At 38.5% G+C, this 27298-nt stretch overlaps 1 protein-coding gene across 3 annotated transcripts; it reads right to left on the bottom strand.

The window, feature by feature from the left end:
• Positions 1-1696: 1696 nt before the first annotated feature.
• LOC134340184 (meprin A subunit alpha-like) lies at positions 1697-26673 on the bottom strand. Of its 3 annotated transcripts, XM_063037153.1 has the most exons (14): positions 26434-26673; positions 26334-26358; positions 26183-26236; positions 25967-26007; positions 25794-25869; positions 24446-24563; positions 22451-22626; positions 21693-21914; positions 21454-21600; positions 13764-13979; positions 10078-10536; positions 5281-5454; positions 3394-3565; positions 1697-2120 (listed from the first exon to the last, which is right to left on the bottom strand). In XM_063037153.1, the coding sequence occupies exons 1-11, from the start codon at positions 26656-26658 to the stop codon at positions 10388-10390; spliced, it is 1449 nt and encodes a 482-aa protein (XP_062893223.1). In that variant the 5' UTR covers positions 26659-26673; the 3' UTR covers positions 1697-2120; positions 3394-3565; positions 5281-5454; positions 10078-10387. The 3 variants fall into 3 exon arrangements, with proteins under 3 accessions (XP_062893223.1, XP_062893231.1, XP_062893240.1); XM_063037161.1 differs by lacking the exons at positions 1697-2120; positions 3394-3565; positions 5281-5454 and adding an exon at positions 18906-19000 and having other exon boundaries at positions 10400-10536; XM_063037170.1 differs by lacking the exons at positions 1697-2120; positions 3394-3565; positions 5281-5454; positions 10078-10536; positions 13764-13979 and adding an exon at positions 19010-19646.
• Positions 26674-27298: the final 625 nt, after the last annotated feature.

Raw genomic sequence — 27298 nt, 5'->3', positions numbered from 1 at the left:
TTGGAAGGACAAACCAAGGTAGAACATATAGGGTTAATGGTAAGGCACTGAGGAGTGCAGTAGAACAGAGGGATCTGGGAATACAGATACAAAATTCCCTAAAAGTGGCGTCACGGGTAGATAGGGTCATAAACAGAGCTTTTGGTACATTGGCCTGTATTAATCAAAGTATTGAGTATAAAAGCTGGAATGTTATGATGAGGTTGTATAAGGCAGTGGTGAGGCCGAATCTGGAGTATTGTGTTCAGTTTTGGTCACTAAATTACAGGAAGGATATAAATAAGGTTGAAAGAGTGCAGAGAAGGTTTACAAGGATGTTGCCGGGACTTGAGAAACTCAGTTACAGAGAAAGGTTGAATAGGTCAGGGCTTTATTCCCTGGAACGTAGAAGAATGAGGGGAGATTTGATAGAGTTATATAAATTTATGATGGGTGTAGATAGAGTGAATGCAAGCAGGCTTTTTCCACTGAGGCAAGGGGAGAAAAAAATCAGAGGACATGGGTTAAGGGTGAGGGGGAAAAATTTAAAGGGAACATTAGGGAGGGCTTCTTCACACAGAGAGTGGTGGGAGTATGGAATGGGCTGCCAGACGAGGTGGTAAATGTGGGTTCTTTTATTACATTTAAGAATAAAGTAGATAGATACATGGATGGTAGGTGTATGGAGGGATATGGTCCGTGTGCAGGTCAGTGGAACTAGGCAGAAAATGGTTCGGCACAGCCAAGAAGGGCCAAAAGGCCTGTTTCTGTGCTGTAGTTTCTATGGTTTCTATGGTTTCTATGATCTTCGGTGGCAGAGTAGAGATACGTCTCTATCAAGGTAGGTGTAAGATGCTGCTTCCCTGCAGGTCACCCTTGGGCAAGGTGTAGCACCTGCTTACCCACCCCCTCCCCCGCCGATCAGGGTCACATGGGAGCAGGTGGTGCATCACTGTATGAGTAGCTGGTATATAAGAACATAAGAAATCCTGGTTATGCAACCACTGACGCCAGGCGGACAATCTCTTAAGAGTACTGATAATGGCTGCGGTCACCCATGTTGTAAAGACACTGGCCAGAAGAAAGCAGTGACAAACCACTTCTGGAGAATTTTCCAAGAACAATAAGGGTCATAGACCACGATCGTGCACATCATATGACACGGCGCAAGATGCTGATGATGACGATGGTGATCTGCCTCTTTCACACGTGGCAAATTTATAACTTCCAGAAATCGCTGGAGATGTTCAATTAAAGTTACTGTGTAAATTCTCAACACCTCTGTTAAAATAGAACGCTAACTGACCTACTTTGTGGCATTAAATTAACTAAAGATGTATAAGACTTCAAACCCGTTTATCTTTTTTTGCACCTTATATGTTTGATTATCATTTCCTCCTAAGATGTCCCTGGCACAAAAGAACACTTCCACAGTGCTCTAAATCAGTGCTGAATACTTCCTGGATCTTCCTATGCTCATTGATCTTTACAATGTGTCTAGTATATTGATGATCAACCATTTTACACAAGTTCTTTTTGCATCCACTCCCCTTTAAATCAGATTCCTTGTAAGGTAGCTACTAAATTGTTTTCTTACACAGCTCCTCATCTCATCTGAACTCACTTTCTATAGACCAGGACTCCCTTGCTCAACCAGCCTTGTTGTCTGCTTTAACTCTGAATTATGTTAAAGAATAAATTCACACACAAGCTTCAGGAAATGCGAACAGGCATAATGATTTATTGTAAAAGCTTTACAAAGCAAAGCAGTGCTTAACAGTTTGACTCAATTACTTATTACATGCTTTATTATCCATAATACAATGAGAAAAAATAGTAATGTCTAATGTGAGGAAATGCAAATTCAACCAAATTTCATGAAATTACCATTGAACACAAAATTCATGCAAGTTCTTGCAAGACATTAAAAGATTTGTAAATTAGTGAAAATTTCAATTTATAATCCATCTATGAGCATTATGATGATTTAATTTTGTTTTCTGGCAATTATGTTAATAATAGCAATAGTCAACACCAGTACACCTGCAATTGCACCAACCAGTACTCCCAGGACTGTGCCATGAACCTGTGCTCTCTCACAGCGATCACCAAAGTGCTGGTGTATTTGAGTTGACGCACACCTAAAACGGAACAACATTACAGAGTATGACATAACAATATCGCACAAACAACAGCCTTTCTGTCCAACAGTTTAATGCTGGTGCCTACAGTATGTTCCATACAGATCCCCCCATCTAACAGCTTCCAAGTTCACTAACACATCTTTTCTACAGTCTTCATGTGCTTACCTAGGTTTCCCAGTGAGCAATAGTTCTCTACTATACCAATAATGCAAACTATGTAGAGCCGTAACAAGCAACTCTGAGAATGTGTCATCAGATAATGGCCAGGATAAGTTGTAAGGAGCAGTTTACCCAGTGGCCCTGATCTATAAGAGCATCTTCTGAAGTTACAATTAATTGTTTTTGGTCATACTAATTTCATGTTCTGCATTTTGTTTGATGAAACTGGAAAGAGATATAGGGCATTAGGGAGAATGGTAGTTTGGGCTGCGAGGGCTATCCAAACAAAATGGATTGCTTAGTCCTCCCATTTCACTCTTTTCCACAGATGCGACCTGACCTGCTGTATTCCTCCAGCATGTTGTGTGTGTTGTTTGGATTTCCAACCTCTGCAGGCTTTATCCTGTTTGAATCTTGCCCATCTTCTATCAAACACAAATATAGGGAAAATTCTATTCTCGCTCGGAGCAGCACGTCTCCCTAAAGATTATACTGTGTTAAAGATTGTTGCATGGGACTAATGGGTTAGATAGGCAATATTTATCAATAAAGTTGAACTAATGCTAGCATGGGGAATACAACGTGGTCTTGATGATCATCAATATTCTCTTGCCCAGCAGTGTCATATATTTGTATACTTTGTTTTGCTATAACTTTTATAATCATGCCATTATTACAGGTATACTTACAATGTTTAAAAAGGTATTCACACAGCTAGATGGAAACAAAATGATGAGGGAAAAGAGACAAATGCAGGCAAATAACATTAGCTTAAATGTGCAACTTGGTTAGCATAGACAAGTTCAGCTGTACGGACTATTTGATATCAAATAACTCTATCAACTCACTAGGACATGTGTCCTATTGTCATGTGGTGTAGCAAATTCAAATATTGTTGAGATTGGCTTTCAACAAAAGTAATTTGCATTTCAGAAAAGGGTAGATCAGATCTTTGTAACAAATGGACATCTGTGGTTCTGGAATCAGAGAAATCAGATTTCATAGTGCAAACTGAAACAAAAGGTCATCAAAATTTTCTAAGTAAACCCTGCAAAATAACTATTTTCCTCCTTCAAAGTACCCACACATGAGTTGCAGAAGCTTCACCTACCTGCAACTTGTTTTCCCATTCACAATAACACATATTCCACCATTCAGACAATAGCCAGGACTGCACTGCTCTCTGAAGGGACTTTGTTGCTGATGTTCTACTGCTCGCCGATGCCTTAATGGAGGACCCCTGGGATGAATTGGCACTTCTGTATGAATCAGTGGAGTCAGATCTTTGAAAAAAAGATTAGTTAAGTTCAGCGATTGATTTTTGCATTTTGATAATTGTTTCTTTCCTGTTTTCTTCTATAATCTCTGGGTTAATTCCCTTGGTCTTCTCTCAATCATCCAGAGCTTCTCTCCAGTGTCTTCTTCAAGCATCAAATTAGACAAGACTCTGGATACGGAAAGTATGGCATGAACCATATATAACCATTTCTGTGCCATTATCCATTATCCATTATGCAGGTCATTCATGAGTGTGAGAATCATGAATTGAGTCTAATCCATCCCTTTCCAACCTTGGACAGGTGCAAAAACCACCTTAGGGTGTATGTGCCCCCTAGTCCATAGTTCAAAGACCATGCTACGTTGCATATGGCAATTGTTGCTGCTAATGTCACCCCAGTGGCCCTGATTCAGGAACCACATGGTTGCAAGTTTAGCACCCAATGAAATTCTCAGTGTAATTCAAAAAATCATGGAAGTTATTGTTACCATTTACAATGAAGGGCAACAATCTGTGTTAGGTGTGAGTCTAACAATGACTAAGAGGTAGAGAAAGGGAGGGGAACAGCACGGCCAAATAGGAACAGTATGTTCTTAAAAAGTGGCAATGCTTCAAAATAGCACATTGCATTGAGCAATATTGAGTGGAGAGGTTGCTTTCAGGGTCATATTCAGAGTCCTGAGGTCATGTATTGAGAGCACACAAACGTCCCGGTGTAAGTAGGGGCAGAATCACACCACCTCACAAATCCAAACTCCTCTCCCATTAGCTCTCTACTGCCCCACATGTGGAGTCTGCGATTCTCACATTCGCTCATTCATTGCCTCAGAAGCCACACCAGAGAAGAAGCTTTGAAGGGACGATCTCACAGTAGTTTGTTTGATGCATTTAATAAGTGACTCTGTATCCATTGGAACTTAGAAGAGCAAGAGGAGACTTGATGAAACATATAAACTCATTATGAGTGTATAGATAGCATATTCTTTGCAGTGCTGGGGAACCAAAACATAGAAGTCTTGGGTTTAAAGTGAGGGGGAAAATATTTAATAGGAACTATGGAAGCTATTTTATGTTACACAGAGCAGCATGCAATATGGAATGAGAGGCCAGAGGAAGTGCTAGCTGATTAAATTATCCCACCTGAGGGATAACCAGTAAACTAATCCCACTCCAGATCCATAATTCGTAGTTGTTAGGTGTGTCAGCTGTTTTTTTAACTAACAGTGCATAAACCTTTGTATTTTCTGACCCCTGGTTTATTGGAGAAATAAGCTTCAATCATTTTTCTTCACCATTAAGAAGAACAGAATGTGCAGTGTACCGTACCCCTTCAGTCTTCCATAGTGTGTTTGAAAAAGCAGCATGTCAAATTACCACATATAAAAGTAGCAACTGGAGATAGACTCTCACATATTTCCCCCTCCAGTTCTTCAAACCATACACCCATCAACAATACCATTTGCTTTACAAAATTTAGCCTAGTTTCTCATTCATGTGTCCCTGCCATGAGTTCTCCTTATAACTGACTGTTATCACCTTGTTGACCAATAATATTTATTACTTGCACAAGTAACTAACTTCTCTGCAAAAATCCCTAAACAACTTCAAATCACATGAAGTTAACAATGAAGCACAGAACTCAGCTTTCTAAACCCGACTTTCAGTCTGCGATGGAAAAGTGACAACCACACCAAGAGAAAACATGAGAAGAAACTTTACCATTGAACTTTGTAAAAATAATGAGGTCATTATTTCTTAAGAAACTTTTGCGGTGGAGATCGCTGTGTAATATGAATCTTGCCCATCCCCAGGTGGAACTTTGGTAACAGTTGCATGCAACATCGTAGTCTCCAGTTAATGTGGGCTTGTCCCAATAGAAGGTGTTATTTCTCTCTGTAATTAAACAGTGTCATACATATTAGGTCATGTAATGCTACCTTAAATACTAAAGCAGAGTGCAGAATCATATTGGTAGGAAATATGAAGCAAATCTAACAACTTAATAGTGTAATAATCTCAAATTTAACAATTCCAGTTGAGTTTATTATCAGGTTCAGAAGGACAGTGAGATACAGATAGAATGAAAAACTCCTTGCAACATCATCACCAGTACAAAGGTTTAAATAAACACAGAATAAAAATTCCATATATGTTACAAATCTAATTATACAATGTTTGTTAAAGCAAGACTGTAATATCAAAAAGCAAAGGTGCAATAGAAATCCATGGCAATGCAAGAAGTAATCTATGGTGTTCCATTGCTGAGATAGGGTTAGGATTGTGCAGGTATATTCAAGAGCCTGATGGTTGTAGGAAAGAAGCTGTTCCTAAACCTGTGGTGTGGGACTTCAGGCTTCTTATCATCTGCTTTGATTTGGTTGATGTTGACCATGAGGTTGTCATAGTGGCCCCACTCAACTAGATGCTTTATCTCACTCCTGTATATTCACTCATCGCCACAAGTGATCTGGCCAACAGTAGTTGTGCCATTGGCGAATTTATCAATGGTATTGGATCTGTGCTTAGAGATGAAGTTATAGATGTAAAGAAAATGGTGCAGGGGGCGAAGAATGCAGTCTTGAGATGTATCTGTCTTGATGATCAACAAAGAGGAAATACTGTTAGCATACTGATTGGGATCTGCTGATGAGGAAGTCAAGGATCCAGTTGCAAAAGAATGTACAGAAGCCCAGATCTAGGAGCTTGCTGATCAGTTTGGGGAGGATGAAGGTGTTGAACACCAAACTGTAGTCAAACGACAGCATATTATCATGTGCATGACTGTTGTCCAGATGATCTTGCTCTAAGTGATGACCTAATGAAATAGCATCTGTTGTTGACCTGTTGTGGCAATAGGCAAACTGAAGGGAATCACAGTCATTTCTGAGTTTAGAGTCGATTCGTGCCAGAAACAAACTCTTCAATGGATTTCACCTGGGTATTTCATTATTAAAAAGTCTTATCTAAACTTTGGAATGAAAAATATACTGAACTATTAGGTTCTTCAATAATGGTTATTCATGATCTACATTCAAGAACATTATTGCATCGATAGCAGTACATTTTAGTCTTCTGTCCATAAACTATTATAGAGAAATAGTAGGTGAAATTAATCAGCACATTCTTAGAAAAAGAATATTTTAATTCAATTTGGTATTTTATCTCTTATGACATCTATGTTTACTTAGTCCAGATATGGGATCCAGTCACAATAGTTCTCCATATCCCTGAGCCGACTAGTGTGATCTCAATTGCAAAAAATTATATTTTCATTGTAAGTGCTAAATTATAAAAAAAAATTAAATGGTTAGATACATTTAAAATATTTAAGTCGTTTGTAATATTATAAGGAAATATTAAAACTGAAGGAATTTATCTTTCAATGCCCTTCCACTCCTTTCCCCTGGGATCTCCAACGAAATCAAAGCAATGTCAAATCCAGCAGTGAATCAGCAACATTGCAGTCCACTGCTGTCTCCTCATGGAGATCAGGAGCAGGATGAAGAAACATATTTTGGGTGTCTGATTAAAACCAAGACGTACTGAATTTTCAGTGATGTACTACCTGCAGTTCTATTCCTTGGACTTCTATCCAGACCCAGCTATTGTCGCACTTCCTGATCACTGAGAACAAATTTCCTAAATACCCTAATAACCTCGACCCCACCAATCAGTATTTCTATGCATGTCTGGATCTCCACTCTCTGCCATGATATTTTGATCATCAGGTCCCTCTAATCCCCATCCTTTTTCACTTGCCCCAATTTACTAAATATGTCACACCAACTGTATGATCTTTAACAATATCTCCTCAAACTCAACTTTGTTTCTCTGATGATGCTGCCCCGAAATCCGCACCTTATCCAGGCACCTGTCCAATGGACCTCTGTAACTCCCAGCCACCCCTAATTAGGAAGGCTGCTCAAGACTTCACTATATAGTGAAATAACGAAGGTACGTGGTGAAGTTTAGTCTGTGGCTTTAGAGACAGAAGGAAAAGTGAAAGTTCAAAGTAAATTTATTACCAATGTACCTGAGCTGTATGTCACCATATACCAAGTTGAGATTCATTGAAAGAAGGAAAGGATGAAGTTCAAACTGTAAATAATTTTTAGAAGACATAGCAGCGCGTCGCGTGTGCGCAGCCCTCCAGTGAAAGTGATACCTTATCCATTAAATAGGGGCCGTGCTCAATTCTGATTTGATGGAGACAGACATGAAAGCACAGAGGAACATATGGGGAAATTTCTGAAACACATATTCAGTTCTGTTGTTACTGTGCGATCGAGAATCTTCCGGAGGGACGGCCTCAAAATCCCCGGCTTTGCCTGCTGTTGGCAACCGAGATTGAGGTCGAATCGTTCGGATAGAGATGATACTCGGTACTCGGTGTTGGAGGCTGATCGGAGGCTCAAAGTTTTAGGACGACTCAGTCGGACTGTGGTCGGGCATGGCAGGGAGAGTTTTTCTTCCTTCTCCCATCTGCATGAGATGTGGGACATTTGAGAGACTTTGAACTTTTTACTCTGCTCATGGACTGTTCTTCATTAAGTTATCGTATTGTTGCATTGTTGTAACTATATGTATAATTATGTGGTTTTGTTAGATTTTCACTCTTGGTCTGCCTGTGTTTTGTGATATCACACCAGGGGGAATATTGTATCATTTCTTAATGCATGCATTACTAAATGACAATGAAAGAGGACTGCGTGTCTTCATAATCTAAATCTAAATCTAAATTCCCAGGTTTCAAGAGGAGAACAGTACTGAAAACAAACATTACTAGTGATTGTGAAGTTATTTGATTGTTAATTTCATTAAGGCCCATCTGGGAAAGTGAAACCAATTCTTACCCTGGCTTGCATTCTAGAGGACTTCAGTCCCATAGCAAAGTGTGTGATTCAGTGTGTAAGTACAGATGGCCAATAGATGCCGCCCTCGCAGAGTTTGTAAACAAATAACAAGGAGACATAACTAAGTGGTTAATAGTTTGGGAACTAGGTTAAGGAAGATGGAGATAAGACCCATAGAAACTATGAACATGGTGTGTGTATGGCAGTGAGAGATTTAAAACTAGAAAATGAAGGAAAATTCAGATTCTCTGTGAAACAAGCACAAAAAATATTTTTGTTTCATATTTCCCGGTGTCTGATTATTTTCACTCATATTTATTCACCTGTGTCCATTATGTGTATGTTTTATACCAGCTTTCCCCAACCACCGGGCTGCGGACAGGTGCCGGGCCACAAAGCATGTGCTACCGGGCCGTGAGGAAACGACATGATTTGGTGACATGAGTCAGCTGCATCTTTCCTCATTCCCTGTCACGGCCACTGTTGAGCATGAACGCACGCGAGGTCATTACCCTCGCGTCATCCATGTCAGTGCGGGAAGGAGATTAGCTCCTCGAGCTTGCAAGTGACGGCGGGCTGAAAAGTATGTTTGACATTACACCTCTGCTGGCATTCTGGATCAAAGTCAAGGCTAAATATCCTGAGATAGCCACGAAAGCACAGAAAACGTTGCTTCCATTTCCAACATATCTCTGCAATGAATGCAACAAAAACTAAACTGCGGAATAGACTGGACATAAGGAACCCCCTTCGGGTATCGCTGTCTCCCGTCACCCCTCGATGTTGCAGGGAAACAAGCCCAGGGCTCCCACTGATTCAGCAGTATTGGTGTGTTGCAATGATTTTATATGTTCATATGGGGAAAATATGTGCTGTGTGTTTAATATCCAAACATTACTTAAAATGTTATGATACTATTGACTTATAAGTGATTTATATAACCATATAACAATTACAGCATGGAAACTGGCCACCTAGACCCTTTTAGTTTGTGCCGAACGCTACTCTCACCTAGTCCCATCGACCTGCACTCAGCCCATAACCCTCCATTCCTTTCCTGCCCATATAACTGTCCAATCTTTCTTCAAATGATAATATTGAACCTGCCTCTACCACTTCTACTGGAAGTTCGTAAGTCCATTCAACACTTACTTCAAGCTCCCCTGATAATTGACTTATCACTGTATTCATGTGAGGAAAATATGCGCTGTGTGTTTAATATTAAATTCATTAGATAAACCCTTTTAGAAATGAAATTGAGTGTATTAGCCACTTATCACCCATATTGCGGTCGTGATTAACACCCCACCCCCACCCGATCTGAATCGCCAAAAACGATTTGTGAAAAAAATCGGCACGTTCACGCATGTGGACTGGTGCCCGCGCAAGGCTTCATTGTCATTGTAGTCTTTCTCGGGGTAAATACGCATTTGACTGCTACTCTTCTCCATTGGCAACCCTACCCCCCCACCTCCGGTTGCCGGTCCGCAAGAATATTGTCAACATTAAACTGGTCTGCAGTGCAAAAACTGTTGGGGACCCCTGTTTTATACTAACTGAAAACAAGGAGAAACAGTTTGACCAAAGTTCAAGCTCTTTCTTATAGAATCCATTTCAAACAGATGCTAAAATTGTAACAGAGATATTGCATTTATTTTCTCACCGGGTAGAAGATAACTTCCATCTGTAGTGAAGCTTCGAGTAGACCACATTCTGAGTTTCACATCAGGATGCTGGTCCAGTACTGTAATGGTAACTTGTCTGTTCCCAACTGGCCATTCAAGCATATCATCATTTTCACCACTGCACAGGTGGAAAAAGATCCCTGTATAATTTTCATAACGAGAATGAGGTTTTAAAGTTAAACTGTATCGATATCCTTCCGGGCTATAGAAACATGGACTGGTTATGGCCCTCCTATAATTGTTTTGAAGCTTTTCGGTGAAGTTCCTTACATGCCAGACACCATAAGGTCATTTGGTCTCGGTAAGTGTGACATCATCCAGGAAAATACCACCTGAAGAATCACTGGGGTTACCAATTATTCCTTCGAAAACATAATGAAACTTGGCTGTCGCATTGAATTTTACATGGGCAATGTTCCATGAATGGCTGCCATCCGCTGTAGAGAAAGAAATAAATGATAAAAACATGAAATATTTGTCAAAGTTTTAACAATCAGAATGATTTATCATACAAGGCATAGAATTTAATGTGGTTGATGAAATCTCCAGGAGTACCGGGAGTAAAGCACGTTCAGATGAAGTGAAGTGAAACAAAATGTACCAATCTGAAAATGAGTAGTTTCATGACTGGAATAACTAAACATAAAAGTATTCTTTCTAACCAGCACATCAACATATGCTCAGAGTATTATTTTATTGTAATTAGTTATTGAAAGTAGTGAAAAATTTGGTTTCTAGGTTACTTTGATAGTTTCTGTTATCAGATTTTAAAGCTCACCAGCCCTCCAGATCAAAGGTGTCGCTATGGAATAAGGAATTGTTATGGATGCTAAAATTTCAGACATTCTCTTAGCCAATGATACTCAAGTTCCTCACCCTGATCACTATCACTGCTATTTCCTGCTCACACCCTGAAATGGAAATTTACATCAGTTTCACTGGCAATTTCTACTCTGTACTAATTTACACACTGTTCAAATCAGGTTCTTCCTTTCCCTACATTAGTTTCCCCTTCTCTATTTCAGGGATAGATAGATATTCAACATTTATGAAAAACCAACAAACCCATAACTTTCTTGGCCACACTCCCTCTCTCGCCAGTTCCTGAAAGGACAATGCTAGTTTCCGGTTTCCTCTATCTTTGTTATATCGACTTCAATAATGTTACTTCCCACACCTTTGGTTCTGGTTTCCTTCATCAGTGATTATCCTTAATGAGCAGATCTTCAGCTGCATCCACCCCATTCACTGCACTTCTCCATTTGATACTCTCCTGAACCCACTCTTCGTGGAAAACACACAAAATTCTCAATGAACTCAGCAAGAGCGGCAACCTACCTGAAGAGGAATGAAAGGTCAACATTTTGGGCTAAGACTCTTCATCAGGACTCAAGATCAGGCCTTGTGAAGGGTCTCAGCCTGAAAACTTGGCTGCGCATTTCCCTCCATTCTGTTTGAGAAGTAAGAAGTAGGGTACTTGATGTGGGATAGATATTTCCCCTGGTTGGGATATCTAGACCAAAGGTCATAATTTTAAAATAAATGCTGGCCAGACTGGATAGAAGTGAGAAGGAAATTCTTCACCTGGGTGTACTGAATATTTGGCTCAATCCCTAAGCATATTCAAGACAGAGATTAGTAGATTCTTTGATATCGATATTAGACTTTTGAACAAATATTATGCATAGGAGAGATTTGAGTTCAAAGTAAATTGATTATCAAAGTAACATAGAAACATAGAAACATAGAAAATAGGTGCAGGAGTCGGCCATTCGGCCTTTCGAGCCTGCACCACCATTTATTATGATCATGGCTGATCATCCAACTCAGAACCCCGCCCCAGCCTTCCCTCCATACCCTCTGACCCCCGTAGCCACAAGGGCCATATCTAACTCCCTCTTAAATATAGCCAATGAACTGGCCTCAACAGTTTCCTGTGGCAGAGAATTCCACAGATTCACCACTCTCTGTGTGAAGAAGTTTTTCCTAATCTCGGTCCTAAAAGGCTTCCCCTCTATCCTCAAACTGTGACCCCTCGTTCTGGACTTCCCCAACATCGGGAACAATCTTCCTGCATCTAGCCTGACTAATCCCTTTAGGATCTTATACGTTTCAATCAGATCGCCCCTCAATCTTCTAAATTTCAACGAGTACAAGCCCAGTTCATCCAGTCTTTCTTCATATGAAAGTCCTGCCATCCCAGGAATCAATCTGGTGAACCTTCTTTGTACTCCCTCTATGGCAAAGATGTCTTTCCTCAGATTAGGGGACCAAAACTGCACACAATACTCCAGATGTGGTCTCACCAAGGCCTTGTACAACTGCAGTAGTACCTCCCTGCTCCTGGACTCGAATCCTCTCGCTATAACTGCCAGCATACCATTCGCCTTTTTCACCGCCTGCTGTACCTGCATGCCCACTTTCAATGACTGGTGTATAATGACACCCAGGTCTCGTTGCACCTCCCCTTTTCCTGATCGGCCACCATTCAGATAATAATCTGTTTTCCTATTTTTGCCACCAAAGTGGATAACTTCACATTTATCCACATTAAATTGCATCTGCCATGAATTTGCCCGCTCACCCAACCTATCCAAGTCACCCTGCATCCTCTTAGCATCCTCCTCACAGCCAACACTGCCACCCAGCTTCGTGTCATCCGCAAACTTGCAGATGCTGCATTTACTTCCCTCATCCAAGTCATTAATATATATTGTAAACAACTGGGGTCCCAGCACTGAGCCTTGCGGTACCCCACTAGTCACCGCCTGCCATTCTGAAAAGGTCCCGTTTATTCCCACTCTTTGCTTCCTGTCTGCTAACCAATTCTCCACCCACACCAATACCTTACCCCCAATACCGTGTGCTTTAAGTTTGCACACTAATCTCCTGTGTGGGACCTTGTCAAAAGCCTTTTGAAAATCCAAATATACCACATCCACTGGTTCTCCCCTATCCACTCTACTAGTTACATCCTCAAAAAATTCTATGAGATTCGTCAGACATGATTTTCCTTTCAGAAATCCATGCTGACTTTGTCCGATCATTTCACCGCTTTCCAAATGTGCTGTTATCACATCCTTGATAACTGACTCCAGCAGTTTCCACACCACCGACGTTAGGCTAACTGGTCTATAATTCCCCGGTTTCTCTCTCCCTCCTTTTTTAAAAAGTGGGGTTACATTAGCCACCCTCCAATCCTCAGGAACTAGTCCAGAATCTAATGACTGGAGAAAAATAGATGAGGAGTAAATTACTCCAATCTTTACTCCTGCAATCTAATCCTCATCTTTTTTTCTCCAGTCCTGATGAAGGGTTTTGGCCCAAAACATCGACTGTACTTTTTTCCATAGATGTTACCTGGCCTGCTGAGATTTTCTAGCATTTTCTGTGTGTTGCTCGGATTTCCAGCATCTGCAGCTTCTTCCTTGTTTATTATCAAAGAACTCATTTGTCACTATATACAATCCTGAGATACATTTTCTTGCAGGCATACTAAATAAATCTGATAAGCATAACACAATCAATGAAAGACTGCACCAACAGGTCGTATGTAGCCCGCAGAATGGTGCCATGATTCACCTGTGCCATCTTGCAGATTTAGAGAGAAATGGACAAACATAGACAAATGAAGTAATAGGTTATCAGTCTAAAAAGATCATACCTTGTAATGTATGAATTTTAATCAGTTTTCGAACAGTTCCAGTTCTATCATCCATTTTCATCCATATAACGAGCTTATCCATTGGACTGCCTGTCATTTTGTAGAAAAACTGAAGACACTGCTCATCCCTTCTGGGGTAAAGGATCCTGGACTCCAGAACAGCATTTTGACCTGCCTTGCCATTCTTAGTATCAAGGTACATGAAGTATCCAGCATCTAGAATTTCAATAATTTGTTAGAAACTGGAGAAAGTGGAACTCTCTTTGTACATAGTAAAAAAAAAGCCTCAGATTCATTCATTGTTTTACAACTATGGAACAAATTAAGATGCAGAAATTATTGGTGACAAGAGAAAGAATAATTTTAGTTTTACAAATCTATATCAAATGATAGACGTCAGGATGAAGCATGTTTCAAATCAAACTCTTAATCTGAAATTAAAGAAGCAATTGAAGATATGATAACCATTTATTTCTAATTGAATAAAACAAAACAGAATCATTGATTAAGTTGATATTTACATAACTGAGTGTAAAAATGTAGTAGATGTCTGTAGGCGATTGCTCAGCAGTTTAGGGGCTACTGATTATACAGCATTCCTAAAATAAGCTTCTGATGTGCAATTATATTTTGTTCCAGTCCTAGTTTGTCCATTGTTATGTCATTGATCGTAAGTTTTTGTTTCTTCCTTCTGCCAACAATGCAATCAATCCCCTTTGGCATCATCCTGTATATTCCTTTCATTTTTTTCGATAGATCATTCATGCTATCGCCTGTCAGAAGTTACTTATGTAGATTTTTACATTTGCCAAGTTTCCTTATTAACACAGAAACATAGAAAACCTACAGCACAATACAGGCCCTTCAGCCCACAATGCTGTGTCAAACATGTCCTTACTTTAGAAATTACCTAGGATTACCAATCACCCTCCACTTTTCTAAGCTCCATGTACCTATCCAAGAGTCCCTTAAAAGACCCTATTGTATCCACCTCCATCACCATCACTGGCAGCCCATTCCACGCACTCACCACTCTCTGCATAAAAATCTTACCCCTGACATGTCCTCTGTACCTAGTACCAAACACCTTAAAACTGTGCCCTCTTGTGTTAGCTATTTCAGCCATGGGAAAAAGCCTCTGCCTATCCGCACGATCAATGCCTCTCATCCTCTTATACACCTCTATCAGGTCACCTCTCATCCTCCATTGCTCCAAGGAGAAAATGTCAAGTTTGCTCAACCTATTCTCATAAGGCATATTCCCCAATCCAGGGAAAATCCTTGTAAAGCTCCTCTGCACCACTTCAATAGTTTCCACATCCTTCCTGTAGAGAGCTGACCAGAACTGAGCACAGTACTCCAAGTGGGGTCTGATCAGGGTCCTATATAGCTGCAACATTATCTCTTTGTTCCTAAACTCAATCCCACAATTGATGAAGGCCAATACACTGTATGCCTTCTTAACCACAGAGTCAACCTGCGCAGCAGCTTTGAGTGTCCTATGGACTTGGACCCCAATATCCTTCTGATCCTCCACGCTGCCAAGAGTCTTACTATTAACACTACATTCTGCCATCATATTTGACCTACCAAAATGAGCCACCTCACACTCATCTGGGTTGAACTCCATCTGCCACTCTCAGCCCAGTTTTGCATCCTATCGATGTCCCGCTATAACATCTCGCAGCCCTCCACACTATCCACAGCACCCCCAACCTTTTTGTCAAACTTATTGGAAGCTATGGCAACAGGTACAGGTCATATTCTTCCTAATTTCCATTCAGGCTCCTGGATTGAACAGCTTGTTCGATGAAGAATGTGTGATGGCTCTGGGCCTGTAGTCACTAGAATTTTGAAGAATGAGACATAACCACATTGAAACCTATCCAATAGTGAAAGGCCATGGTGAGTGGATGTGGAGAGGATATTTCCTGTGGTGGGTGAGTCTAAGACCAGAGGACACAGCCTCAAAATAGAGGAGCATCCATTTAGAATGGAGATGAGGAGGAATTTCTTTAGCCAGAGAGAGGTGAATCTGTGGAATTCATTGCCATAGGCAGCTGTGGAAGCCAAATCTTTATGTATATTTCAGGCAGAGGTTGATAGATTTGTGATTGGTCAGGACATGAAGGTATATTGGGGCGGGGGAGGTGGAAGTCTGGGGCTGAGGGAGAAAATGGATGAGCCAAGATGAAATGGTGGAGCAGACTCATTCGGTCAAATGGCCTAATTCTGCTCCTATATCTTATGGTCTTGTGGTCTTATTACTGCTTTGCATCATTTATTACAAGGTCCAAAACTTTTCTTATCAGCAGGAAAGCCATCCATCGTAAATAGAATTCTAAGTCACAATGCTGTAGAATTCTCTGTTCTTTGATTTCAATTCTTATTGGACATACTTAGATAAAAATAGTTAAAAACGCAGCACCTCAGAACTGTTATCGTTTTTTTTGTACAACAAAACAATTCTTAAGTTCTCTTGGGGCACTAGATGGAGTAAGTTGCATTTTGGCTTTGCTCCATTCATTTTTCAATCCTTTTACCACACTTTTACTATCTATATTAAAGTGTTTATAACACTTTTATATGCTTGAACATTGACTTTTAATCACTGGAATGGATACCAGAGGGAAAAAGGCATCAACCGAAGGCAAGGAAGCTGGCTATGGAAATGGAAGGAGAGAAGGTGATTTTAAACAGCCTAAACAGTCTCAACTCACTTTGGAAGCTATGTCGAAGCTCCTGGATGATAAATTCAATAAAAGATTTTCTACTTTGGAAGTATTGTTAAAGGAGATTGAAGGTAGACTGGGAGCACTTAAGCAGGAGAGTAAAACAACAGCGGCAAATTTCAGAACTCGATGAAGCTGGTAGACAGAGATATCGTAGATTGGATTTGTTGGAAAAGAAATTAACTTCGATCACTCAAACAATGGAACAGTATAAAGTCAAGATTATTGACCTGGAAAGTAGCAGTCATAGACAGAATTTACGAGAAATAGGACACCGTGAAGACGTTGAGAGTGGTGACCTTAATAAATTCCTTTCTCAATTTTTAATGGACGTGTTCGGCTCTGAACGTGTTTGGCTCTGATCAATTTTTTTTTCTACTCCTCCTATACTTGATCATGTTCAGCAGGCTTTAAGAGCAAAGCCTCCTAAAGAGTTGAAGCCTTGACCTGTTTACTCCGATTCCATTATCTGCATAGCAAGGAGCATTTAATTCGAATTGCCCATCGGAAATGGGTTATTGAACACGGAGACCTCAATTTTTGTCTGGTTGAAGACTACAGTCCTGAGGTAATGCCAGAAAGAGCGCTTTTTGAATCGGGGATGTCAGAGCTCTATCAAAGAAAGTTCCAACCAGCTCTGCTATTTCCAGCTCACCTAAGGGTTGTTCTGCCTGATAAATCACGTAAATGGTTTATATCCATGGACGAAACTCATCAGTTCCTTGAGGATCAATGTTTAATCTCAGCAGTCTAATAAATTTACTGTTTCTTCATATCTCTACTCATTTGGTTTTCTAAGTTAATAACCAGTTCATTGAACTGGACTATCAAAGTTTGAAGGATTTTGCCCTTGGTTTGATAATACTCGTACTTTGTTTTGAAGTATGAATGTTTATCACGCTTTTATGTTAATGTTGCTTTTTTCCCCCTTTATTATTTTATTTTATTTTTTCAATTGTTCGTTTTTGAAAATAATTGAGAATCTGATTTGGTGATTGATGTTTTTTTATCCTGAAATAGTAATAAGATTGTATTCTGTTTCGCTTTCCAAGATCTCGCCTTTCAAAATGTTTTGCAAACACCTGTTCTTTTTAACATTTATGTGCTGTTTTTTATGGCATTCTTTTCTCAATGTTTTGAGTGTGGGTTGTATTTTGCATTCTTTTCAATTTTGGGGATTTGCCTTCAAGAGAGATGGGGGTAGGGGAGTTTCTAGATAGCTTTCTGGCTGTCTATTGGCCAATTTTCGGGCTTTTGTGGATGGGAAGTGGGGCTATTTTTAGTTTAGTTTTTTCATCTGGGCTGATCTGAAACTACAAATATGTCTGAATTGTCATAACTGCCGGTTCTCCTTTAAACCTTTTTCCATCTTCCTGATTTATGAGTTAATTACTGGTTTACTTTATAACCAAACAGTTGTTATGGTTAATATCTATGCATCAAATACCGACTATCCTGAATTCTTTAAGCACTTATTTGCATCTCTTCCTAATTGTCATAATTTCCGGTTCCCCTTTAAACCTTTTTCCATCTTCCTGATTTATGAGTTTCCAATGCATTAAAGTTAATCCTTCACATACCATATGGCTTATTCAAGTAAAATGGATAATATCATTAACTTCGTTTCATGAAACATTAATGGTTTGAATCATCTGATTAAACGGAAGTAGATCTTTAAAGTTTTTCATGCATTGAATGCTCAGATTATCTTTGCCCAGGAAACTCATGTGAGGAAGGAGGATAATCGGTGGTTTTTTAGGTCTTGGAAAGTCAAACAATTTCACTCCAACTCACAGGATAAGGTGAAAGGAGTCTCTACTTTCATAGATTCCTCAATTTCATTTGTTCACTATGAAACAAGTTCACACCTGAATGGTAGATTTTTGTTAATTACTGGTTTACTTTATAACCAAAAAGTTGTTCAGGTTAATATCTATGCATCAAATACCGACTATCCTGAATTCTTTAAGCACTTATTTGCATCTCTTCCTAATTTAAATGAATATACGTTGATAATGGACAGAGATTTTAACTGTTGCCTGAATCCCTCAATGGACAGATCTGCGCCCAATCAGGTACTTCCAAACAAATCCACTATTTTTATTAATTCCTTTTTAGTTGACTCCAGAATTTTAGAAATTTGGAGGTTTTTAAATCTTAACGATAAAGAGTTCTCATTATTTTCTCATGTGTATCATAATTACTCTTGAATGGATTACTTTTTTATGCACGCTCCGTTAGTTTCGTCTGTTACTGCCTGTGAGTACGATTCAATGGCCGTCTCTGATCCTGCAGCCTTGAAGCTATCAATCAAATTAACTGATGTAACTTTCAGCGCTCAACAATGGCGGTTCAGTTCTACTCTGCTTCAGCACTTAAACTTCGTTAACTTTATTGAAGAACAGATTACCTTTCTCTTTTCAACTAACTTCACGGAAGAAATTTCCAGCAGGATATTATGGAATACTTTTAAAGTATACATCAGTGGACAAATTATTTCATATTCTGCTGGATTGAAAAATGAATTAATAATGAAACATGTACATTGGTTGATTATGATTAAAGAAATTGATAAAAAAAAATTCTGCTGCTCCTAATCTTGAGCTTTATAAAAAGACAGTTGAACTTCAGATGCAACACAGTTTATTATTAACATCCCCGACTGCAAATCAATTACTTAAAACTAAGAGTCAATTTTATATACATGCTGATAAATCAGGTAAATTACTGGCCAACCAACTGAAAGCTGCTTCAGCTAAACGTCAGATTATTAACGTTCGTAAACAGGATGGTATTTTGATGGTTGACCATGACGAAATTAATCAATCTTTTCAGGAATTCTATACCTCTTTATACCAATCAGAATTTCCTGATGATTCTGCCATAATGCATGAATTTTTAAGGAAATTGAATATTCCAAAATTACCATTTAATGAATGTTTAACACTAGATGCATCCATTACGGAAGAAGTAAAGAAAGCAATTTCTTCCATTAATTCTGGTAAAGCACCCGGTCTGGATGGGTATAAAGTAGAATTTTAAAAATCTCTTTCAAATCTACTTTCTCCTTGGTTATGTAGAATCTTTAAGGATGCCTTATTTGTAGGAAAATTATCACAATCCTTTTCTGAAGCATCTATTTCTTGAATTCCTAAAAAAGATAAAGGCCCCACTGAATGTGTATCATATAGATCTATATCCTTGTTGAATGTGGACTCCAAAATCTTTTCCAAAATATTAGCAATTAGATTGGAAAATGTATTGCCACAAATTGTCTCTGACGACCAGACAGGATTTATTAAAAATCGTTATTTGTATATTAATGTTAGGAGGTTAATGAACATTGTATATACTTCTTCATCTAAAACTCTAGAATGTATTATTTTGCTTGACATTGAGAAGGCGTTTGATAGAGTTGAATGGGAATATTTATTTAATATGCTTGAGAAATTTAATTTTAGCCCAAAATTCATATCTTGGATTAAATTGATATATCATACACCTTTGGCTTCTGTACTTAGTAATAATCAGAGATCCCCCTTTTTTAGGCTTTGTCGAGGTACTAGACAGGACTGTCCTTTAAACCCTTTACTACCTGATATTGCCTTGGAGCCCTTGGCAATCGCTCTTCGTGATTCACACAATATATTTGGCATTATTCGTGGGAATGGGATGCATATGGTATCACTAGATACAGATGACCTGTTACCATATATCCCTAACCCAGAGAAATCCATCCCTGCAGTAATATCATTCTTTGCTCAGTTCAGTAGTTTTTCTGGTTATAAATTGAATCTTAATAAGAGTGAGCATTTCCTATTAAATATGCAAGTTCCAATTTATAGACAATCACCATTTAGACTGGCTACTGATTATTTTACTTATTTGGGTGTTAAAATTACTCAGAAGCATAAGGATGGATTTAAAGTTAACTTTTTACACTTAATTTTTCATGTTAAACAACTGCTTACTAAATGGTCCTCATTGTCCCTATCATTGATTAGTCGAATTAATGCTACTAAGATGATTATTTTACCTAAATTTCTGTATCTATTTCAGGCGGTACCAATCTTCATCTCCAAATCATTTTTTGACATTATTGATTTTAAAATTTCTTCATATATATGGCAGAATAAAAATCCTACATTAAGTCAGAAATATTTACAGAAATCAAAAAAGGATGGCGGTTTGGCATTGCCGAACCTTATTGGGCCTTATCTATTATTGGGCAATTAATATTCGATATCTAACGTTCTGGACAGAAGATTGGGATGAAATTCAATGTCCACGATGGGTGAACCTCGAGTGCGACTCCGTACAGGGGTTCTCATTGGCTTCTATTTTAGGGGCTTCACTTCCCTTTGCACTTATTAAACTGAATAAACAAATGATTAATCCAATAACTAAACAAACAATACGAATATGATTTCTATTTCAGAAATTTTTTGGATTGAATAAATTTACCCTATCAAGTCCTATTATATGCATTTTTTTCTTCCAACCATCCAGAACTGATCAAGCTTTTCTTTCATGGAAGACAAAGGGAAAACATGTTTTCGTGACTTATTTATGGATAATTGTCTCATGTCTTTTGAACAGTCATCTAATAAATATAATTTGCATTAATATCACATTTTTTCAGATATTTACAGATTAGAAAGTATTTAAATGTTATTTTACCTACTTTTCCGATACCACATCAAACTGAAATTACAGAAAAAATTTAGCTTTAAACCCTTATCAGAATGAATTTAATAGCAATTGTTTAGGCCAATCTGAAATGTCACAACTGAGATTTCTTTAGTCAAGGTTATTTGAGGTTATGCAAACAACGCAGGTAAATGTTGATCAGATCCAGGTCAGCCATGATCCTTTTCCATGACAGAACAGGCGCAAGGATCGGAATGGTGGATTAGGTGATCATGGGAAATTGAAAGAACTCGATGGTTCACACTCACCTCTGCATTTTCCACTTATAGTATGATCTTCATTTCCAGGACTGTTCTTCACATGAACCCAGTCGGTAGCATCCTGTTCTCCCTGGATCATGCCACAGATATTAAGAAACTCAAATGCACATTGGTCCAGCAGTGTGAGAGTGGCATCTGAGATAAAGTTTTATGTGAAAATCAAAATTAATCAATATCCCTGAAGAGGACGATAGTCATCAAGAAAATGAACTGAAAACTGAACTTACTGCATTTATACATTCGATTTAACCTCAGCAGATCAAGAGCACTGAAGTCTAATCGCTGTCCAATAATGTCATTAAACGCTGGTATCTTTGCAGTGATGGTTCGCACACTATTGTTTTTGGTGAAGGAGAATTGTGGATAATGCATCAGAGATTCATAATCATATGGAGTATTCTGGTCAGTAATGATGTCATCGCCATACACTTTAAAACCTATCTCATCACCTGAATAAAAGTACAACATTGACATTCAGCAGCAGTTAAGGGTAATTTATTTTCAAAATTAGATTAAATATCAAATTTATTTAATTAGAATTACAGATTTTATACCAATAACCAAGCAATCCTATTATTCTTTTGCAACTTAGAGGTATTAAAGTATCATTTGAAAGAAATTACAAATACCTGATGTATAAATTGATACTGAAGGATGTCATTTGGCCCATTGGCTCCCAGTATAGTTATCCCAATAGTCCCATCTCCTCTCTATTTCTCTGATACTTATTCCCCATACACATGCTCATCATTTGTCCTTTGATTCTTTTTACCTCCAGCCTACACTCAGAAGTCGTTGGAATGAGCTAATTACTTTACCAGCAAGTTTTTACATGTGGGAGGAAGCCCATGTGTTCATGGAGAAATCATGCAAACTCTACACAGACAGCATCGCAGGACAGGGTCAAGCCCAGATCCTTTCAGATCTGTGTCAGTATGCTCAACTAAACCAATATACCTATGAGATTGTTAACTTGAAACCTTACCAGGCTGAATTTCATTCCACCGAATATTAACGTAGTTATAACGGTCTGGTTTTGAGCGCTCGTGGTAAAATCCTAGTGCATGCAGAATTTTATGCTCAACAAGAGGTTTACTGTCACAATTTTGACCAATGGACAAAACTTGGCCATTGTGGTTATTACCAATAAAAGACCAGCACCTGTTCAATGAAGACAGTATTTTGACAATTACATACAAAGAAGAAAAAATATAGTTGTTTAGAATCCAGTAAATACACTTGAAATATGGTCATTTTAGCAACGTACAGGACATATTTCCATATTTCCATGACATAGCCGAGGAGGAGTCATGTTGGTGCTAAAATGTGACTCCTTTGTGTTCATCTATGAAAACAGTTTAATTTCTAACTTTGATGTCTCTCCTTTTCCCTTTCAGGGTGGCTGGGGTTCTGTTAAAGGCCCCGACCTGAAGTTACACTCAGACCTCGTTTCTTTGCTGTGGTGGGAACTGCTCCGAGGAGCTCACAACCGGCCGCTTTTCGATACCTCACAGACGCGGCCCAGAAAACGAGCACGCTTTCAAGGTTGTGAGGTTTTCCAGCCCTGAGGATGGGCTGATTCTAAGCCAGTGCCACTGACTGAAATGTCACAGGAAAGAATGAAGCATCGGGAACACAGATCAGCTGTCAGAAGCTGTGTACTCAGCGAGTGGAGGGTGCTGATGTTTATTTTTGTAGAGATGGGTAGGGGTGGGGGAGGATAATTGCCTTCCTGCTGCTTGTGCGTGGGAGGGGGAACGGGGGGGGGCTTTGGGGTTCTAACTTTTTAACTGTCACTCATTCTTTGGGGCTTTCTTCTGTCTTTGTCGATGTCTGCAAAGAAAAAGAATTTCAAGAATTTCAGAGATTTCATCTCTGATATTAAATGGAATTATTGAACTGTAATGCTGATATTAAAATAGCATCAGATCTTTGGTGTTGTTGTTGTGATGTCAATCATAAATAGTATGCACGCCAAGTTCATGATTAAAATAAGCTGCAGGAATACGCAAGGATTCTTTCCAGGTAGCTGCAGAGAGCCACAAACTCAGCTATAGCTCAAATATTTAATTCGACTGTCAACGTACACTGCACAATATTAAAAAGACGAGCATCCAACCATCTCCAAAGGTAGCTTGAAATGGAGTGCAGAGATCTTCTTCCTGATCCTGGTGTAGGCAAATCAAGTTACGAACCACGCTATACCTTACATTATGGAAAAGATGAGCAGGACACGGAGAATAAAGGGAAGGGCTGGGACATGGTGTAGGCCAGGAGAGACTAAATGAGATTAGTAGTGGTTGTGTTTCACATCTTTCCTATTTCTCTCCCAGTCTCTCTTCTCTTTTTTTTCAACTTAAAACATAATTTCTTGCTAAAATTTCCCAAAGATTTTCTGAAGATTAATTTAGTTTTTGTCTCTACGTTTAGAGAAGATTTTTAAAAGTATATTGCTGTCTCTTTTGAACCATATCAACAATATTTCTTCTTTGTACATCATGCTTAATGACCAAGGCCCATCAATATATGGAGAGGGATAGGAAGAAAGATAACTCACATATCTACCATCAATTAATCATAGAGAATTAAATACAGATTTTAGGTTTAAATAGTTGCGAAGAGAATTTCAGAGTGATCAGATTTGGACTCTTTTAATGAGAGATAGAGATGAATATGCAGAAGATAAATTTGGGAAAATTAAGAATGCAAACGTAGGAAGTTAAGTTAATAGAAAAGGTGGAGCAAGGGTAAATCAAACTACTACAGATGCTAGAAATCTAAAGCACTGGTCAATATTTACAGCATGAACCTGCTATATTGTTTAATACTTGCAGATTACCTGAAAGGAGATAAATAATACTTGGCTCTCTTCTTTCACCGTCAAAACAGCACACAGTTTGTACTATTTTATGAAACTGAGAATCTTTGGTGCAGTCTATATGCAAAAAATAATTATCAAACTGTATAGTTTTATACATACCCATATAACTTTTTAAAAGATAGGAAAGATTTCTCTCCTTCGTATGGTTTAAAATCAATGCACGACTTTAAGCGAAACTGTTCAAACACATCCAAGATGATGCCCTTGGCATTTAACTCTGAAAATCAGAATTTAAGCAATTCATTTGAAGTATTTTTACACAATAAACCAACGCTAGGTAAATATAACAAATGAAGGAGTTTGACCATAAATCTCTTCACTTGTAATGGTCAAAAGCTACTTAAAATATGATTTAAAATGATACCCAAATACCGCTACTTCATGCTTATGAGATGATGAGAATGGATTTTTCTGGAAATTCTCAGTGTAAGTGCCACTATGTCTTTCGACTCGTGAGCATATGCTCACTGACATGTTTCTGTTGTGCTCTGTGAATGGGCTCTGCATGGAGCCCAGCCACTGAGTAGAAACTTGCTCAGAGTCCCTTGGAATCATGTTCCAGGAAACAATTAATTTGAGCAACACACACAAAAAATGCTGGTGAATGCAACAGACCAGGCAGCATCTATAGGAAGAGGTACAGTCAATGTTTCGGGCCGAGACCCTTCATCAGGAGTCCTGACGTCAACTGTACCTCTTCCTGTAGATGCTACCTGGCCTGCTGCATTCAACAGCATTTTGTGTGTGCGTTGCTTGAATTTCCAGCATCTGCAGATTTCCTCGTGGTTGCAAACCATTAATTAGAGTTTTTTTTTGTGCTTCTGTTAGAGAAAGAAGTAACAATATCTTAATTTGATATTTTTATTATTGTTTACGTTTATTTTCATGTTTTCAACTATTTAAAATGTTTTGAAGAATCAACTTTGTTTTCTGTTCAAACATCATTCAGAATTCTGGCAAGATTGACCCCTCTTCTGCAAAATAATATGGAGAAATTTCAGATATGCACGTTATGCGTTCATCTTTTGCTGTCCCATGATTTAACTTGAGGAAAGCATATACAGTTAATGAAGCGAAATGATCATCCTCTGGGCAGTAGAAATTGCCTATCATTCTGGGTTAAAAATGATTCGGCTTTGATTTATTTTACAATGAACAACAAGTGAATAAATTTGTTAATCAACACAAAAGTGAAAAAGTGCTCTGTCCATTTAGCAATATTTCACTTTTGAATTCTGATTGCTTATCTTCAATAAGTCCCTCAAGTTGTCAATGTAAACATTTCAAATTTCCCTGTTTGGACAAGATTGACCACTCTCCTGCAAAATACTATTGAGAAATTACAAATGTGCACATTAAACATTCATATAATATTAGATGCTTAAATCAGGACATTAATAATGAGTGTGAAGACCATATTATCAATAATTTATAAATAAAATTTTACCAAGACTATCTGTTAGAATGTATGGAATTGGGAATTTCCATCTCGTTGTTGGGTCTTTACGAGCATTCCATTCTCGCTGAAACAAAGTAAGAAAATCAATATTCCGTGAAAGATGACAGCATGGTACAAGAAATGAATCTATTATGAATCAACATAATGCATATCATACTTACAACTACTTCAATGTGTCCCTGAAGCAAAAACCTTTGGGATTCTATCACAAAGGTAATCGGAAAAACATATTATAAGAAATTCTACATGTTGATCAAAGATGCTGTGAGAATTTTCAATAATCCAGAGAAACTTAGAAGGATATACTAGCAAATTTAAGAGACTTAACTTTCAAGATAGCAGAGAATGCATTCTTTGTTATAAGTCTTATAAATTACCTGCATTTATCTGTGGGATATCCTCTTTTAAATTGCTAACGTCCACTTCATAATCTAATTAATGAAGAGTTAGAAATGAATGCATTAAACATTAAGAAAGATATTGTGTGAAAGGCTTTTAAAACAAGTAACAGAGAAAAGCAACACTTACAATTTTCAAAAGGACCCTTTCTGATCTGGAAAAAAAAATTTGATTTTAAATGGTAAAAGTATAATCAAAATAATTTGCAAATGAACATAGTGCATCTTACCACCAAAGTTTCACAATATGCCAACAAAACTACTAAAGAAAAGGAATACAATGCGGATGAGTGCATTTTGTTCCAGTCAGCAAATGCGTTGGCTGTCGATATATGGACACAATAACATTCAGTTTTCACTATCTTCACATTTATAGCATGTTTGGGACATAAATCTACACCACGGGGAAGATGAGTGCAATAGTCCAACGTCCTTTCTTCTAATAACAGCTTCATGGTACAAGAATGTTACTGTATTCCTAGCCTTGCGTTTTCTTGGTAAGTTATTAAGACAATTCAGAATGATAGTGAATAATTCACTTAAACTTAATTACTATCTCTCCAAAGAAAGTCTGCTGATGCAGGCTTAAATATTGTTCATGAAGTAATACAAATAAGATACCATATCTGCTACTTAATGAAAACATATAAAATTTGGAGTTGAGATGCAGGGTTGATATTTCTATGAACTTCAAAGTAAGTACACAGGGAGAGATAGGAATAAATTTCTACACCCAGAAGGTATTGATTCTTTAGCATTCTATACTCCTAAGAGTACGTGTGCTCCGTGCCTGACAAGATGCAAGACGGGTGATCAGGGGCTAAGGTCAAGTGTGTAGTCAGCTCTGGGTATAGGAGCATGAATAAATTTGTCACAGAAGCCAGGAGACAGGAATGCAGTGAATCAGGTGTAAGGGCAGAGTCAATAGTCTGGAACGTGAGCAGTCTCGTGGCCAGAGGCAACGGTCAGGATAGTGGGTCAGGTGCCTTGCTGGGACTTGGGTTCAAATGGTTAACCAGAGTGAGATGGGAATGTAATCAGACGTACTGAGAACCAGGCTAAGGATCATAGGGAGATGTGTAGCCAAACCCCATT

Source organism: Mobula hypostoma, chromosome 2 (assembly GCF_963921235.1).
Source record: "Mobula hypostoma chromosome 2, sMobHyp1.1, whole genome shotgun sequence".
NCBI classification, from domain to species: domain Eukaryota; kingdom Metazoa; phylum Chordata; class Chondrichthyes; order Myliobatiformes; family Myliobatidae; genus Mobula; species Mobula hypostoma.
This window is presented reverse-complemented; position numbering and strand designations above follow the sequence as displayed.